The 19,901-nt window shown below is 39.0% G+C and overlaps 1 protein-coding gene across 2 annotated transcripts in view; it reads left to right on the top strand.

Annotated features, from left to right (window-relative positions):
- The first annotated feature begins 622 nt into the window (after window positions 1–622).
- The window catches only part of rai14 (retinoic acid induced 14), a 47,418-nt gene continuing 28,139 nt past the window's right edge, over window positions 623–19,901 (top strand). For both annotated transcript variants that reach the window (XM_055019390.1, XM_023291938.3), the window contains exons 1-2: window positions 623–912; window positions 2,180–2,261. In XM_055019390.1, coding sequence (XP_054875365.1) covers window positions 2,226–2,261 — 36 coding nt within the window. In that variant the 5' untranslated portion in view covers window positions 623–912; window positions 2,180–2,225. The remainder of the gene's footprint in view (window positions 913–2,179; window positions 2,262–19,901) is intronic.

Raw genomic sequence — 19,901 nt, 5'->3', positions numbered from 1 at the left:
TTTAGCTTTTTGATTTAAATGAAAAAAATGCTTTATTGGCCAGGTAACTCACCTGACCTGAACCCCAAAGAACCCAATGTGGAGTATTGTCAAGATTAAGTTGAAACTAAACAGCAAAACTAAATGGTTTGCTGACCATGGTATTACTGTGGTTGACTGGCCAGCTATTTCACCTGACCTGAACCCCAAAGAACCCCATGAGGTTTCCTGTTAAGAAGTTGGAACTAAATGCCAAAACTAAATGGTTTGCTGACCATAGTATTACTGTGCTTGACCTTCCAGCCAACTGGCCTCATTCACGTTAAAGGAGCTCCAACCAAATATTGAGCACTTTTCCAGAAGTTAGACATTTATGTATTGTAAATTATTTTTTGGATTGATCATAGGAAATATTGTAATAATTTTAAATAAATTTAAACACACATATATAGATAGATATAAAGAACAAATTTTTTTTTATTATTCAATTTTTTTGAGCGGCACCTGTGTCGCTGTGGCGGTGTGAGTGAGGTTTTGTGGGAACTGCCCCTTTAAATCACAACATGAATGGGGGACACAATAGCGAGCAGCACAGGGCTTCGCTCGCCGCGGTCACGAGAGCACGGGCGGAGTGACGTCACTCGCCTAAAACCGGGCAGCAGCCGTTGAGCGGAGTCTCGAGCCAGAGACGACCAGGAGTCCGTGAACGGCTCAACTTTTAATGTATGCGGGCCGAGGCGAGCCGTGCAGCGCTGTTTTCCTCTTTTTATCCCTCCTCCTGGACCACTCGGCTCCGTTGTTCTCACAGTTGTTCAGTAGCTATTCTGCTTTTTCTAAAATTCTTTAAATTTTTGGTGAAACAAGCTAACAACAACAAAAAAAAGCGGTTGTCTGTTTTATGTCTCACCGTCCTGAGAAACACACCAACCGGGGGTAAGTCTGTCCGGTGATTTCACATCATGTAAGTTGGTTTTTTGGTCGAAATGATGCTGGGAGCCTTTCAGCTAATTGTTTGTGAGTGAATTAAAACCAGCTCGGCTCGTGTGTTGTACCAACGGCGCAGCTCCAAATCTGATATTCAAGTGTTTGTTGTACAGTGATGCTAGTCGCCTACATTTGATAGTTTCTGTGCAAAGCGAGTTGCAGCTTCAGCCGTGTTTGCTCATGTGTTCACGGCATTCATGCAGAAACTCTCACTGGGCAGTATGCAAATATGCAAACACTTGAAACTACAAGATCTGAGCTGCTCGTAGGCTCAGTTGGTACAAGTTTGACAATGGGGGCAAGTTGTAAAGTTTGCTAAATACGCTTCTGACAGCTAGAAATCTATTACCACTGCATGATTTAGTTTTTTTTGAACAAATTTCTGTCATTGCCTGGCTGCTGATACTACAGTCTAATCAAATTTGCTATATGAATGTGGTAAGCAAGCTGATACGAATGTACATGGCTGTTCATTCTACACCTACAGTACACCTCATCTGATCCCACATGAAACTAAACACAATGAGATGTGAATAACTAACTTATGCTTTGTGTCTGCAAAAATCTGCATGAATGCACGGGTTTTAAAATGTTGTTCCTCCAGATCGGGCTGCCAGTAATCATTGCACAGAGTCTCAAATTGTTCACACTGTGCTCTCGGTTGAAATACAAGTAGACACAGAGGACGTTGGCAAAAATAATAATGAAGTAAGTGAGTAGCCTAATTTTGACTGGAACACTGAAGGATATTTTGGGGTTAAATCACCAGCAAGGAAACTGGAAATTGTTTGAGGCAGTCGGGGGTGCAAAAATACAGTCCCCAGACATCCCTAAGGGTTCTGTGGTGATTTATAACATTCTCACAGGAAACAATACAAAGCCAGATACCATTCTCTGGAACAGGGTTAAATTAGAATTGCATGGGGCAAGTCTATTCCCAAAACTACTCATTAACTGAGAAGTCATAGTTAAATGTGAAAGCTATTCATGTTTGGCTCAGTTGAAGTGTAAGATCTAGACCGTTATTGCTGTAAATCGATGCTGATATATACATATTATATTTACAATGTGTATTGACTGTAATTTGTGGGGAATTTACCAATGTAAAATCCTCATAAGTCAAGTAGTTTAGTCTTCAGAAACACTCAATCGCACTCGAAATGGGAGCTAACGTCACTGAGGCTAAGTTCAAACATCTGCACTTTTTTCTCCACAGCCTTGACAGAGCGATTGAGTGAGTGACTGCATGGATTAGACTGAACATGAAGAGCCTCAAAGCCAAGTTTAGGAAAACTGATGTAAGTACTACAACACATGTTCACGACTATGTAAATTGTGTGTGCATGCAACCGACTGTGTGAGAACATGTGTAGGTCTGCATGGCTGAGTCACTGTCTGTGTATGTATGGCTCGAGCAGTTGGGAATGATTTATGGCAGAAATTCTCCGCTCCGAGGTCAACAGCACCCTCTGGCTTGTTGATATTTGGAGATTTGTTCAAGAAAAAATAAATGGCTTGGAAAAATAAAATAAACAGGGCTTAATGATGATGTGTGTCAGAGCTTCCTCCATGCTCTCGTAACCAGAAAAAAGCAAACCGTGCTCAATTTCACATGACAACTTGTCAGCTTTCATTGTGTGTGTCAGGAGAGTTTTAAGACCTAAAGGTGAGGTCATGAAGTCGAGAAGCTGCTACTACTAGACATTTATGCAGACGGACAGCAAAGAAACTTTATCTACTGAGTCTGTGGAGAGTGACTGTACGAGGTAATGTGAATTCTTTTGATCAGTTCTACAAAGGCTAGATAAATCTTCAGATGCACTGAGTCTTCACTGCTCCAGATGAAGTTTTGATCCTGCTAACTATGAATCAGGGATGAATTTCTTCATGTTGGTTCAGTCATTAATGTGGTCACAGTCTGCGATGCGCTACACTCACAGGAAGTGAGGCGTCTCCACAGCGTCTGACTCATCTTTTGTCACTGTGACCCTAATGACACAGAGCAATATGCCAGACAGGAAAAGTCTGAAGGGTTGCTGGATGAACGAGGCAAATTTTAGGCGAAGGAGGGCGTGTCAGAAAGTAGAGAAGCAGTCGGCGAATGCAGTGAAGAATGCCCACTAAATGAGACGCTCGGTTTATGTACACAGTTGCCATGAGATTAATGGTGTGCGGTGGGACAGGATGGTGAGCTCTGGTTAAATGGCATGCTTTGCTGAGAGAGAGACGGAGAGACTGTCCCGCAGAGGAAGAATTAGGCGGAGCACATCTCTGCTTTCATTCAATTATACTCAAAACATACTGCAAGGCATAACTTAAGCACAGACTACTGTGTAGGGAGCTAGATGTGTGCTGGTGGGAAGCAAATCAAACCCTTCGAGACCCACCTGTAGAACGTTTAGGAAAGCATTACAATTATTCATAAAGTTAAAGTTGAAAAAATGATCTTTTATTCCTAGTGTTCGATTTCATTTTTGACAGCCTGCCATGTGTTTTACATGCCCCTACTGCCTAATATTAGTAAATTATTGCAATTTTAGTCAGCTATGTTGGGGAGCACAATGGTGTCCATTGTTCTAGAAAATGTCGAGTCCGGCATTGGGCTCAAAGGTCAAATAGTTCCTTTTTCTGCCTCACCTGTTATTTGGTGTTTTCCAGTCAAAACCTGTAATAGAAGCAGCAGCAGCAGTTGTAAAATGTTTGAGATGCTTTTGGAGTGAAATGCTCGTCCTCACTGAAATAGCCAGTCGTAGGCGGCATGAGAGAAGAAAGGGAAGAGCAGTGGATGTGAATGTTGCTTAGAAACACAACTGATGCCATTTGCCGTCATGCATGCCTTTGCAGACCTCCCACCCACATACATTCATTGTCTCTCATTGATTTCTTGGTTAATTGCTCCTTGTATCCTCTTGTTTTATGTAATATATCTCCATTTTCATATCTGTACATTGATATGATGCAGTTTGGAATGGGGACAGACTTCACTGTTTTACTGCATTAGTCACAGACAAACTATTGAAAACGGTTTTCTGTCTTGCACTGCATTTGCTACAGAGTGTTACATAATTTGACATCTGATCTGGCTGCAAAAGCATGTGTATTTCTTTGTATTTCATGTCCTCTTAAAAGCCCTGCTCATCATCCAAGTCAATACAACACTCTCAGTGTATGTATGTCATGCTGTTTGCATTGATTTTACTATAACCAAATAACAGTGTGTTTCTGTCCTGCTGCATACTGATAGAAGTACAGTAAACTGCCTGTAGCCAGCTATATTCTGAGATCCAGGATGTGATATTTCCTTGAGACTTTTTCATTGTTGCAGTAGTTTTATACATTAAACAAAAACAAGACACTTCGAGGGAAGTGCACAATCATTTTTTTATGCAGTGGAAACCTGGGTTAGACTACGCTTAGCAATTAAAATTAATGGTCATTGTTAATATATGCAGTACAAAAAAAAGTTTCACAGACCAATATGTTTATCTTAGCCAATAGTCATTCCACTGCTTTTTATCGAAACTCTGAACAACCGTAATAGAATGAAAATATCTCTTTGACTCTATTTTAGGCTCTGTGTGTCAGTGACAGATTACCCAAGAATGTTTCCCCCTAAAACCAGCCCCCTCATTTTTTTAACACAAAATAACAGAAACTCTGTGCCTTTGTAAATAGCTTTTTCATGAAGTAAAGACATTTCCAGATAATGTACAATGGAATTTGTGCTTCAGTGTCAAATCTTTACTAAATGCTTCGCTTTAAGGATCCTCCTCCAGCATATTGAAATGAATGCATCAGTCAAAGCACATCACAGGAGGCCAAAGAGAAAAGAACAGGATGCGTTGTCATTTTAATGTGATATATGACATGAAAGAGCTCAACGATAATGCCAGATAATAAAGTCTTTATTACTTTGTGAAAATTTATGCAACCTTCATGATTTATGCAACTTTCGCAAACTGGAAAAACCACAACATAAGTCAGATGTATCTATATATCAACAATAGATTCATGTCAAAATGCTAATTCTAAACAAGTGTCCCAGTAAGCCAATAATACCGGAGCCCTCATAAAACTAAACAGCAGTTAGAAATGTTATTTGTCACACCTGTGCTTTTCCTGCTCTTACATGTTGAAATGTGTCTAAATTTTTCCATCAGTGTTTCATAAAATCTCAATTATATCATTCAGAAATGTTTACACACCATGGAAACCCATAATTACAGCGCTTTACACAGCCATAGAACTTAATTATGAATGCTGTTCCAGATCATACATTTTCAAAGCAAGAGAAACATATTATACTGAGCAACGTGAACTGCAAAACACGTAACCTTTAGAACTCTTCATTTAATGCAGTGGTACAGCCATGAGTTATATTGTGGGGTTTAATATTAAACTCAGCATAGAGTATCACTGAAAGCTAATAGGAGGGAGATAAAGACAGAGATAATGGCCTTTTTATCTTAATAGCATTAACTATTAAAATACTCTGTGTGGCAGTCTTAAAGTCTCATTCTGGTATATTCAGATGCCAGCAGTCTTCGTCTGATCTAGTTTCTGTTCTTTCTGTCATTTGTTCCATTTATACATTTATATGGACTGAAGAACCACTTTATTAGGTACACCTGTGACGTGTAATGCAATCCAAAACAACAGTTTTGCCATAAATACTGCATTTACTGAACTTCTACATTTTCTTTTTTTTCTTTTTTTAACCATTGTTATAGGGTGAAAATTCTGTTGTAAGTTCATTATTGGGGTCATAGTGTGTGGTTGTGGTGTACAGGACTGCATTATAACAAATACTACTAATATTTTGCTCCCCTTATGTGTTGTATTTGTATGATATTTTATAGGTTATTGATTTGTTTCTTTTTTGACCTTGTGCTTGTTCATTTTTTATGCTTTTGTGTGTCTTGTTTAACGCGTGGCTAGACACCGGTTTCCTCCTGGATAAAAGGCTAAAAGTCTATATGGTGTGCAAAAATGTTTTATCTTTATAGGCACTTATGGTTCGAGAGCATTTAAGGTTGAGAGATTAATTTTTCACCTTGGCCGACACTATTCTTTATTTTGTGAGATGCTGTATTATTCATTAGGCGTCTATGCCAGATTTTGTCAGCTAAAGAACTAAAAGCAATCATTAGTGATTAAAAAAATGATGACCACATTGGATAAATATTACCAGTTTGGTCGCCTAAGACTATGGAAAACACTAAGTAAAACAAATCTCACATACGAACTAAAACTAAAATATGACATTGCTACTTGCTACTTTGAATTAAGTCAACATTTGCCGTTCTCCACTTCGGTTTTACTGAATTTGATGCCTTCACCTATTAAATATAACATAAACAGACCTTGTCTTTCCACAATATGTTTGGCAAATGCTTAAGTTTGATTGTTGTAAAATATATTTGAATGTAGAAATACCACCCAAACAAGCTTAAAGCTGTAGAGCCAGGCACACTCAGCAGAATGCGCCACCAGGTTAAGTAGATCAGCTTTCTCCAATGCTGCACTGTTAATGCACTGTAGGGCTAAGTAGTGTGAAAAAACCGCCCACGCTTAGTGGGCTTATGCATTTTCAAGTTTAATATTAAACAGCGTTAATGCTGCACAAAAGATTATCTGCGAAGACAACCGAATGTGTGATTTTCTCACAGATTACACAGCAGCGATAATAGCAAGCCATGGGATGTTCATGTCTGTGTTGCGGTCTGACTTTTGCCACGTTCATTTTGTCGACCAAAGTTCTATTCATACCAGTGCCAAATAGCAAGTAGTACCAGTGTTGCTTTATCAGAATCCGTGAGCAGGTGTGTAGTTATACAAGGTCAAAGTGATTTAGAGGAATTCTTCAAGGTGTGTGTGTGTGTGTGTGTCTGTATATGCTGTGTTTGCATGTGTGTCTACTAGACTCTCTGTCTGTGTTTGCATGTTTCTGACTGCTTAAGTATGGAATGCAATATTGACATCTTGGGATTCGTTTGGATCATTTCAACTAAGCCTATTTCGCCAAACAAACAGTATAATGAGGGAGTTTATGTGCGTGTGTGTGTGCATACATGTGTGCGTTTGAGACAAGCAGACGGTGTAATCTGGTCTCTGGAAACAGTTCTGGCGAACAGCCACAGCAAGATTTACAGGCGTTCTGCTTCAACCATATCCAAACAGTCAGAATTGGTTTTGCTATCACCTGCATCCACTAAATGTACTTCAGTCAAATGTCACTTCACGTTGACATGTAAAGAACGGAGATGGGCTCACAACTTTTGTAAAATGGGGTGATGCAAGAATGTAAATGATGCTCTGTCGTGTCCAATCAACAACCACTTCTACCAATGTAATTATACTAATAAATTTTACTAATGTACTTAATTAGTTTTAGACTGAGCTCAATTGTAGAAGATTGATTGGTATGCAGATACATGGGTCATTTATACTAAAATAAGGCTTTTTGCCAGTTAGAAACATTATTAGGCCAGTGGCTAAGTCTCTTTTTTTTTTCTGACAGGGGCTCGATGTGGCCTTGTGACCTGCTAATCGCAAAATTCAGGTAGTTTTCTTCTTGACATTAGCCCTAAACGTCAGAAATTAAGTAAATATGTTACGGACTGTTTGGCTAGCAAGCTAAGGTTGCTGGAAAACATTAGCATGTATTAATTGGAAGTGTTAAATGTCACAAGACACACAATGAGGGTGAAGTGGGAATAAGAACCATGGTAAATGTCGCACATGTTCATTGTATAAATACCAATATTCTTGTTTCTGAATCATACACTCCACCTTGAACAGCTAAATTTCAGAAACATGAACATCTTTTTCTATAAACCTGTGTTTTTGTTCAGCAAAATAAGCATAAGGTCCCAAATGTGAAATATTGTGTATGAACAAAAAAGATGTTGACTAAAAATACAGTGTAAAATTAACAAAATTTTGACTGTGACTGTGACAAACATTCCATTTCAGGTTTCATCACTTAACTATTCAGTGTTTGGTTGTAAAATCACATTTTGGTCAGTAACAAAAACAAATGAGATTTGAAAATCAGTAGAAATAGTACTCTGAAATACTTTATATATAATATAAACATTTTGCAATGTATGTAATGTAACATGCACATACCATAGAAATGACCTTAGCCTTGAAAAGAAAGTCATGTGTAATTAGTTTGAGCAATCTTAATTGAATCTTACAGTGTGTGTGTCGACCCTTTGAGACCACATTAACAACCCTGTGCCTGCTGTTTGAGCAGAGCTTCCCTAAATGAGGTAAATTGCTTCGTCTATTATCTCTGAGACCTCTCACCACCATTCCCCAGGCACATTATTTACTAGCTGTGCTGTTGTGAACACGCATGCACATACTTACACATACTCTCAATTAGTGTGTGTTATTGTCTATGGATGCTGTTGCTGACACAGTGGTCCTAGTTTAGAGCGCTCACCCAGCCCATCATACTGTCACACTGCTTAAACCTGCTCCCCCAGCTGCTAGACTAAGTGGGATTACTCAAGGCTTAGATGCACACATACACACACAAGCATGCACACACACATAGATGCATTCACATGCATGTGCATAGACCAGCATCACAGCAGACACACACACACACACCCTTCCTTTATCATCCAACCTCTGTGTCTAATTGATGTGTGGATTATGCTGTCTCCACTCACTCCACACAGCTGTTTCATAAATTCAGTTCATCCGAACTACATGGCACTGGAGACTAAACTGCGCATTTACTGTTTGCTGTAATTTCAGCACCTCTGAGATCTATAGAGTCTGAATTTAGTGGTGTAAATATTGGCGGAAAGCAGTCCTCCTTATCGTGAGTTATGAAATGTGTGTGCAGTCTTAACTGGAGCAGCACTGAAAAGAAAATCACATGCTGATCATCTGAAAACATTTCTGAAAAAATGCCTTGCGTGCTGTGTGGCTAAAAACAGTAAACCATAATATTTCCCAACATTCTTGGTGCAGTTACATTAAGCAAAATGTAGCCATTACAGGAAAATGTTGCACCCTACTTTGTCCTTAAAAGATGTAACATATTATGGTCGTGAAAATCATTATAATGCAGCAGTAATTCAGTTAGAGATGGTTTCTTTTTAACTGAACCACAGCCTGAAGTATCCCCACTTGGCTGTGTTTGATTTGGCCCAGTCCGACTTGGCTTGGCATGTAATGGTTTGTTCTGGCTGGGTGTAGTGAAAAGGGTATTAGTACTGGGAGTGACAGTAAAACCATAGGGACATCCTGGCATTAATCTGGGGGAGGCGGTGGAGGAAGGGTGTGTTGTCTGTCTATGTGTTGCCAATTGTCAGCAGGAGATAGGAGAGCAACCCAAGGGATAATTATGACCCTATTCACACTTACTACATACAGTATTCAGACTGTATCCAGATCCAGCTGAGAGAGTATTCAATAATAGTCAATACTGATTTAAAAATACACATGTAAAGGTGATATAGGCTCACAACCCTTAAAATTTAATCAGGATAGTCAGAGGATTTAGGGACTCAGCATCAGTCACTCCTCAAACTGTCACTTAGACATCAGCTGACTCAGAAATAAAGCTGAAAGGATTAGTTGATTATTTGATTAATTGACAGCAAAACCTTCTGTCTAGCCGTCTAGATGTTATTTTTACCTAGATTGTTGTGATGAGTGTTTTTCTTGCTTACAGCAGTCCGTCATGCAGCCCACCTATGCTGCTGCTTTAGATGTTAAGGTTATGTAGCTGTCGATTGTACCTGCCGCTTCACTTGTTATGCTTAACCTTCACTCTTGATTTTGTCCACGTAACACTCCGCCAGAATGTTAAAAAGTACAGACTTGGAACTAGTTTCAATTAATCCAAGGAAAGTCAGAAGAAAATGGCTTAGGGCCTGTTTAAACATGGATCCAATTAAAGCAGGAACTGCCCATGGGATCTGTTTATTCCTTATTGCCTGTGTACATGAACGCCAGAGACGCAGCCAGGAAACCTGCTCGTCAGTAAATACATGAAACACCGAGCATGCTAAGTTGCGGCGGGTATGATCCTGGTGTCTGCATGTGTTTGCATGCTCATTTCTGAGTGGGTGTATGTTTGTGCATGGACTAGTTTGTTGTCCGATGTGGGTGTGAAGACATCAGCGGTGATGCAAGGTGCTCGTCTGCTGCTTTATGTGAGTGTTTATGTAATGATGTATATGGGAATTAGTTTGCGGAGGTATATTTATCAGGGTGAGTTTTTAGAAAACTGTGTGCAGTACCTCCAGTATAGCATGACTCACTAGACTGACATGTCAGATGATGCTGTTCTGTGCTTCATGAGGTAATGGTGTAAGACACAACTAATCATTGATATTAATGGAGGCACCAAGAAAACAGACAGAAGCAGATAAGATGAGTGGGGGGACCTCAGCTGAAAGGTTAATGTGTAGGCGTTGTAACAAATAATGAGAGAAGAGGCACAATGATGACACAATAATAAGGAATAAGAACTGAATAAAGTTAGAATTGATGAAAAGAAAAAGGATAAAAGAGGAGTGGATGGTGATGATGGAGAAGAAAGTGTGCTGGAGAGAAATCCAGTTTGAATGAGAAGAGCAGTCAAGCTCCCAGCCCCCAGTTTAGTTCAGTTGTTTAGTTTGGCTTTCTCTGAACAACTGGAACAATATTCAAGCTAGGAGATGGATGGAGGGAGGGTTAGACACAGTTCACCTGAAAAAACTGAGACTTTGTAAGAGACTCAAGGCATTGCAGAGCTTTTTTTGCTGCTGACATGCAACTAACTGTTCTGTCTTGCAAATGCCTATGAGATGTGTTCTTAGTTCTGACTGATTTAAGTGACAGCCAGGTTCACTGTTTCTTGTTTAGGGTCTGTCGTGCAAAATGTGGTACTTGGAGCTCGACAGAATGATTTATGAGGCTGTGTAATTTTATTTTTTTGTTATTTGACTCTACATTGATTTGACTCTTTGTACACTAACCATGTGCATATATGTGCATGTGTGTTTGGACTGCCTGCCTGATGTTGACTGAAGGGAGTGATACTGTGTATTTTTTCCCCTACTCCACTCACTTTATGAGCAGGCCTCGAGCATAATGAGCCTGGTTGCTTTCCAAGTATAGCAGTGTTTATTTATGGGGCAGGAAAGGCTATTTGTGTCAGGAGGAAGTGTTGCACGAGCGCTATTTTCTACTCGGGGTCTTTTTGCACCCATAACGGCCCTACATTGGTCATCTGCATCAATCCTTCAGCTTTAAACTGGAACACAAGTACATTCCAATGAACAACCTAAGTATTTAAAGAGTTCCAGCTAAAAGGTAGTCTACTGGCTGGATGTTGTGTTCACAGGATGTCTGTTAGAACTCATGGCTACGGTGAATTCCACTCAACAGAGTCATGGTGGCCTCATAGTATTCCTGTAACCATACAAGTTATTTATGAGAAGAGCACAAGTACAGCTTTAAAGTATGAGGTAATTAGAGAGGTCAACTAATTCAAGTTGAAAGTTTTTCAAGAGCTGGCTTTGAAGAAAGGCAAACAATGCGTGGCATGAAGGCAGTTTTTTGTTTTTTTCGCCTCTGTGTGCTCAGTCTTCAGGAGAAAGGCTGTGAGAGAGAGACTTTTAAACAATAACAAGATCTAATGAAAATTAAATGTAGTTGTCAAAAAATAAATGTATCAGCATTGCAGTTTTTGAAACACTGCGAGTGTTAAGCATGAATGTAGTGTTTGTTTCACAAACTTTGCAGTAAATCTGTCTCAGGTTTCTCCATTGCTTTGTTTTTATTGGAATGTTAAATGTGCTATAAATACTGAGTGACTTTTGGTTTTAATAGCACAAATGAAGGAAGGCTAAAAATAACTTCAATGAGGTCTTCAAGGCAATATGGAAAATGCTGCTTTATTTTTAGGCTAACATAGTCATGTCATACATTTGAATACATATTTCTTATCAGTGCATCCAATACACAAATATTCTGCTTGGCAGTCTCAGTTCTTGGCAAAGTTGGTGCAAAAAAAGCTTCCTTGGCAGACATTAGGTGTTAATAGGACTGCCATTTATCTTGGTTCTCATTGGTGCCTATAAAGGGGAATTCCACCATCTTTACACAAAGTCTGTTTACAGGTCTTGGGGAGTACTACTGCACATGTGAAATAAAGTTGTATAAAGCGTTTTGTGGCTCCATCAGGAGCCACGCTGACTGTAGTAAATTGTTTTAAGTGATGACTCATGCCAGGATTGGTTGAAGTTAAAGTGTGTGAGTTTGAAAATTAAAAAAATCTGTGGGTGTTAATTCAGAAAGAAGCAATCTTGCTAGAAATCTGCAGTCTGTTCATGATATCTGCTTGATTCTAGCAGCTTGAGGCTACATTACTCACCATCAGTATTGCACACCCATATATTAGACCCACTGTTAGATGTTGAATTGCATTGTGGGAAATTAAGGTGCTAGATTCTGACAAAGGACAAAGAATATGTGGAATAAAATGGGTGATATTTTTGGTTCTGCTGCATTTATTTTTAAAAACTTATTCTCTTTAAACTGTCAGTTACAACTAATACTGTTACAGGAGTTCAATGTTAAATCTAGTCTTTGATTTCCACCCCTGACTGATCATACATGTGCGAGACAGTGACTCTACAACCAGCATTTGCAAGCTTTGAAAGTAAAACACATTTAGTGAGGTTAGAGTGGTGCAGGTAATATTGCAGTGAATTTTTAAACAAGTTTACCAAACTAAGAAACTGTTCTCATGATGTAAATTAGCGTCACTATCTAAATGTGCAGCCCACATTGGGAAGTATTGTGAAATAAATGGCAGCATCTTTCATTATAAGAGCAACCATCTGGTCTTTGTTTAACTGATCTGTATGCTAACTCTTTATTCTTGGTTTCAGAGTTTGAGAGTCTAGTAAACTATTGTGGCATGTGTGTGTGCGTGTGTGTGTACGTGCATGCCTGTACACGTGTTTGTACTGCAGAGGGCAATAAGCGGTTTCAGCTGTGGCATGAGAGAAAGGATGTATTGTTTGAGGACATTTGAGCATCTGCTTTGTTGCAGATAAGGGGTTTGAAGTTAACAGCCCCTGCTGATCAAAAGGCAGAGATATTGTATATGTGTCAATCTCTGTCCTTTCTTTGCCGTTTCTTTTCCTTTCTGTACAGTGTTCACTCTGTATTTCCTGTCTACTGCCCTTCTGTATCTCTCCACCACTGTCGAACAAAGAAATTTCTTTCAGTTTTGTGTAGTTGTTATTCCCTCTAGACTTAAATTTTGTTGACTCTGTTTTTCCTCCCATCTAACCTACTTTTCTTTTGCATTTATTTGCCTTGATCTCTCATCTCTGCATGTAATCCCATAGAAAACATAATTCTTATTTGCACAAAAGACAAATCTGTGTGAGTGTGTGAACTGGAATAGAGAACAGTGCTGTGTGTGAAAAAGAAAAGACTTCAAAAGAGTCTCTCTGTTTTCATCTTAATAATGTTGCCTTTATACTTAGCATTGGCCTTTTTTTCTTTCCATTTTTCAGCTTTTTAATAAGCCAGTCTTTCTGTAGATTATCTTTACAAATAATGCATCCTTACTCAGCCTGTCTGTTCTCATCTATTTCTCTTATAATCTGTCTTTATGAGATACTTTTTGGTTTTCTTGCTCAAGCAGCAGCTCGGCTTAGTTGGTCTGTCTGATTCTCCAACACTTTAGTCCACAAATGATTTCTTGACAATTGCTGCCTGGATCACCATGAAATTTTTTGGGATATTTTTCATTCTTTTTTGGTGCTGTCAGATCAAATATCCCTTGCACAACTCTTTAACACATGACAAACCATCTGGAAAAGAAATTCCTGAATTTCCATGAAATTTGCCATGGACATGGATTAGACTTCCTGGGAAAAGATTTTCTTAACATGCATTTAAATTTAATTCTCTAGTTCCACTTGAATTTACAAAGTGCACATATCTGATTAGTAGTGGGAGCATTCTGAGGGATGTGCTATGAAGCAAATTTGACACAGTCAGGTTTTCTTTCTGCAAGATAAGAGGTATTGCAAAGGTGATTGTCAAGTTTCTTAAGTAATCCAGGTTTTTTTCACCCAACTTTGTGCATGTTTCCATAAAAGCGGGCATTTAAGACCTCATGTTACTACTCTTCCACACAAAATGGACCAACGTTATGTGAGAGTAATGACGAGCATTAAATAGTTATTCAGGTAAAAAGTGAAGATAAAGAGAGAAATGCTGGTAGAAAATTGTTTATTGCCCAAGTTAATGAATTTATGTTGCTACTTAATGACTCTTAAAGCAGAAAGATACTGGTTGAGGGTATAAACCTGCAACTGGCTGCTCGTTTTGGTAAGCTTTCTCCTCTGATATATCTGTGAGTTTCAATTTTTTAAAATGTACTTTACTATAAAACAACTACAGTAACTAACCACACCAAAAATGTCTGGTTTTGTGAGGATATCTATTGTGGAATAAGCCAGCTCTGCTATTTTTTTTTTGATTATCCATTTTAAGGACATTGCTCACCTCCTTGCATGCGGATGTTCCATCAAAACAATTTCATCCATCACTACGTCTCACCAAAGGTGCATTATTCGTTTAATTCCACCCAAGACAATTGTGACTGACTTAAAGTACCGTAATACAAACGTGCATTTTCCCCCTGTAGCAGAATGATAGTGAGGTGCAAAATGGACTGGGTAGCGAAATAGGAACAGGAGTTACCTTTGTGAAATTGAAGACTCTGGCTTTAGGCTCAACATACCTCGCTAACCCATTCATTTTAGTACACCCCTTTATTGTCTTTGCCTGCGAGAAAAACCTTAAAGTGGAACTACCAGTTGCATTACAACAGAATCTCCCCAGTAAATGTTTTCAGTGATTTAGACCATAGTGAAGGTAAACAAGACTACATAGAATATCAAAGAAGAACAAACACCTTTTTATCTGTAGATCAACAAAAATGTTATTTCGCCTATTTTAAGGGAAATAAAGGTTTTCTAAAGTAAATGTTTATCTGTTGAGGTTGATCTGCTCTACAAACATACAGAATATGACGTAGGAATTACTGTTTCTTGATCTTTGTTTTTCCTCTCAGAGAACTGAGGAGGTTCGGAGGAAGGAAGGATGTTAAGGATGAATGAGTCTCTAAAATATATAAGGTTACACACAGGATATAAGAAGTAAAAAGTCTGATTTATACAACTGAAATATCTCTTTAAACCTCTTTGAGTGTATTTTTCAACTCATTAATTCCTCTTCCTTCCTGCTGTGCTTCTTTCACACATTGGCTCTTCACTCTCTTGTCCTTGTCCTTGCAGCTAGCCTCAGGTCTGGACAAACAGGAAACACTTAGTATTATCAGCACACCCTTTGTGTGTTTTAATGAGTATCAAGCTAAAGACAGCGAGAGAACACACACCCTGATCCCATTGTAAACACACTTAGTCCAGCCCAAGAAACAGAAAGAGAAGGAGAACCTGAAGGGAAGCTGGCAGACAGAGCCAGAGGAAACAGAACTGAAAGCAGGAGAGGAAGGGAAAATCCTTTTCACTTCCTGGTGGTACACACAGAACGACAGTAGTCTTACTGGTTTATAATCTCAGGATTGGTGACCCATGATGTATTGCTTGTGCAAACAATTTTGGACTAAGCCCACTGTATTCAGTACCAGCAGATATAGTTCAAAGTTGTTTAGGGTCTGTGTTTTGTGCACTGACTAAATTGATTTTGAGAGTCTGCTGTTTGTTCAGGATTTGACATTCTCTTTGCTCTATTGTTTCCTCCTGATGTACCATCAGGCCTGCAACTAAACCACTGTTTTTCAGTAGCAAGTGCTCTGCCAATTTGTTTTTGCTATTTGATTAATCATTTGGTCTACAAAATGTCAGAAAATTGGTTTCAGATCACTTGGTTTTCTCCCGCTAGTGGTTCAAACCTCCAAGTTGTTCAGCAACTCTTATAGCCGAGGAGCTCGAAACGCTTTGTTTTATCAAGACAGACTAAAGCTAATTGTTTCAGCTCTAATGAAGACTTTGAGATTAATTAAGATGACAAGGATGATTTCTGGCTTGGTATTATTGATTTTGTGTTGACACTGGCATATTATGACATTAGAAACAAGTTAATGTTCCTCCTGAACGTAACTTTTCTCTGCAAATCAAACCCTATAAATAAGTTTGATGTCGTCACATCTACTTTCCCATTACAAAAAAAGAGACTTTCCTTCAGGACCTGCATGCTTAATACAAATGACCTTCCTACTGGTCTGGACTTTTGGACTCAGAAATGACAGTTATATTTGTAAAATAATAGTCCATAGAACCAACAAAGGTTCAGCCTTTACAAGATTTGATCATTTGCCGTTTAGTACTCCTGTTCGTACAACTAAGCATGAAAACATGTAATTTATATACATAGATATTTACCCTATGTATGCTGGCCAACAGTGTAGTCTTACATTGTGGGCTATCTTTCTGTCAACATCGACATCATTTTCCGGTATCATCTCGTGTTTTTATCAGTATAGAAAACTTCCAGACATGCTTTGTGCATTCACGTTTTGTTGGCTGCTGAGGTCTGCGCTGATTTCGCTCCATCTCTGGCAGCACATGATTATTTCATCAGCCTCCCTGCGATGACACTAGTTCAGTACATGGCCAGAACTGGAGCAGTGCATTCCGCTCCACTTAAACCTGTCCAGTATAATGTAGTCTAATGCTATTGGTGTCATGCTGCTCTGTCGTGACTGTCCTTCATTTTTTGTTCAGCCTATTAAAATCACAGAGGCCACGAGGCATGATCATACTATAGTGCTTTCCTGTGATTTTTTTTAAATTAGTCTGAGAAGAAGGTATTTATCTTGGTAAGGGTCCATTCCCTTTTCTTGTTAATGAGACCACGCTAGCAGCATTCAGTGCAAATGTCAACTGTTTACTCAACAGCGTTTTCTCTGCTTTTGATTCTTGCTGCTGCAGAGCGTGACCAGTGTGATGCTTCAGTGTACAAAAAGGAAGTCCTGCTCCGTTAGACAAGTGAAATTAATCATGAACACTGACGGATTTTCACTTCTCAGATGCTGATATGTGGAAAGTTTGTGGAAAGTACACAAAGTTGTGCAGATGTTGGGCTGGTTTCTTTGTCCTACAAACCCCCGTGAGTATTGGTCTTGAACAGTAACTGTGTATATTTCTGTTAGAGAGAAAGGGAATGTTGACTCTGCATTGTAGACATAGTGGAGGTTCAGATGAGGTTAGCGCTTCTGAAGAGTTGTGTATTTTTAGAGTGAAGTTCTTGTCAAGTGGGCAGTTGTTAAAAGAAGGGTAGTGGGGCCTCCTACTCTTTTCTTTGCCCTAAATGTTGTGCAGGTTCTAGAAACACAGCAACCAACAGCCAGTAACGGCATGAACAAATTTCTACTGAAGTGAGTATACAGTGTACCGGTAGTCTGGTGTTACTGGTAGTGTTCTTCATGACAGTGCAAGACTCTGAACCACGAAAATATACAACAAGCCTTTTTGTGGTTTCCCTTCGCTGTAAAACTGCACTCCAACTTTACTCAAATTTCTATGTACTCCTCCTCACTCTGTCCTCTCAGGTTTGTATGAATTGACCACTTTTCATGGCAGCTGTTTTTCTGTCTCCTCTGGATTTTGTGTAAATTGTTTGTTTTTAGTTTCATTTTAAGACATACCAAAAAAAACCCAAAAAACCTTTTCTCTTTGTGACATATTTCCATCATACTGCTGTGCTTCTGAAGGTGTACACAGTGATTTTCATCCAGGAATTGTATGAATAAATACCATTCTACATCATTTGTGAAACATTCTGCCAATTGGGCATCTATCAATATTATCGTATACTAGGAATTAGCTTTGGCTGCTTGAGGGAAACCTGGGCCAGAGAATTTATGCTACGGCCATATGCTAGTCTGGAGGAAATTCCTTTAAGAAATGCAAAATGTGCTGTACTGTGCTGTATTGCAGGAAAAATAACATGAGCCAATTCAGATTTTCAACATGGCATTATGGTGGATTGGCAGAAGTAAATGAGCAGTGTGATCAGAGGAGCCTCGAGGAATCTGGAGCGCATTCCAGCATGCACTGGATGAAAAACAACTTCACAAGTGACTAACCAACCATAGGGTTTCATATATACAGGCAATGCAGAGTACTGTGAGGGTTTGACAGTGAAAATGAAGTGAAGATTAAGACCGATCAGATGCAACATGATACAAGCGTTTATTTTTTGAGATCTGACAAGTTTCAGAGCTGTTCAGGAATATGCTACAGAATAAGGCTTACATTGCAGCTATAGTAGCCTGAATTAAGTAATAGATGTCTCTTCGCCATCCTTAAGGTCTGACTTTCCCTGTTATTCAGTCTGTCATTTATTGGGGTGGGTTTGTTTTTGCTACTGTTTCCGGATCACAAAGGCACTCAATTACAGCAGTAGGTTCTGCCCTTCCTGATATCCACATCACAAGATAAGGAGAGTGCTGGTCACTGTTAAACAAGCACTGCCTCTGTCGATTAAATGTGTTGAGTAATATAAACAAAAAACCTTTGAAGCTCCTTGTGCAATACAAGCACAGAGTTCACATGTAGGAGCATGTTTATTTCAATTTTCTTCACTTATGCTTCATCTTTGACTTTTCTCTTCTTATACAGTCTTTCAAGTGCAACTATTTTTAGTATTGGATTGACCCAGTGATCTGCACCTCAGTACCGTGATTGAACAACACATGACTGTCTGTATGAAAAGCACGAGACTTTCCATGCCAGCGTGCCGGGAGACAAATCCAGCCCACCTCTTTGAAAACAAGAAATCCTAACCACTGCACCATATGGGATGTGTCCGTTATAACTCCAGCTATCTCATACTGTGTCATGTTTCACTGCACACACCAATCATAGTGACAGACACTTGCACTTCCTTTGACTTTCTGCAGTTGCTATGTAGACAGTTTCTTTATCCTTTCAGCTCCTGAAAGTTAGAGTTTTATTTCAGAAAAGTAGTTAGTGTTTCAGTAATGGTATAAAATGTAAAACTCTTATCTTCTGATGAAAATAAAAGTAAAACTGTACATGTAATGAAGCTTAATGATGCATGACCACATGTGTGTTGTGGTCAGATATGCCTGCATGCATGATTCTGTTTCTTTTAAAATATAAGTATTGTGGCTGAGAGCCTTCTGAGCATTCTTGTAAAGACACAGAAGTTATGTTTACGTTTAGTGTTGCACCAAAATGCACTATGTGTAGTGGTAAATATACATTCTTTCTCTATGAAAAAATTTTGAGTAGTTAAAACTGTGCTTCATGTACAGACGTAAGTATTTTGGAGTCATCTCCTTGTTTTGTTTATGCATTTCTGCATGTAGCCACAGCATCTTTGCTTTGCCTGTGCTGAAATGTGTTATAAAGGAAGGTTTTCTCAGAGCCTGTATTTGTTTTTATTAAATCTGAACTAACAGTGGATATTTTTGGCTACATGCATTGAGGTATGTCAATCACAGCCCATAGTAGACTTGGCAGAGCACCTGGTAGACTCATATCTTTTTCTCATGTTTCTGTTGGTGTTCAGCTGAATGTTTTTATATCCAATCTGTTATTTCTGATCTGTCAGAGGACTTTCTTGTCTTACACCACCTCCTAAGTCGTGTCTTACCTCTTGCTGTGGTGTGTTGAAGCCTGAATCACAAGAAGTCATAGATATTGTGTGTGTGGGCACTGGTTTACAGCTGGATAAGAACCAATTTTCCACAGCTCCTTCTTTGAAGAAAAAAAAAAACAAGCAAGAATTTTACTGTTCACAGTCATCTTAGACTTTGTTTAATTTTTAAACCACTAACAATTTGGCATTTTTCACTTCCTTAGTGATCCATGTTAATGACCCTGTGGCTAAGGCTGTAGAGCTCA

Source organism: Amphiprion ocellaris, chromosome 17 (genome assembly GCF_022539595.1).
Source record: "Amphiprion ocellaris isolate individual 3 ecotype Okinawa chromosome 17, ASM2253959v1, whole genome shotgun sequence".
NCBI classification, from domain to species: Eukaryota; Metazoa; Chordata; class Actinopteri; family Pomacentridae; genus Amphiprion; species Amphiprion ocellaris.
This window is presented reverse-complemented; position numbering and strand designations above follow the sequence as displayed.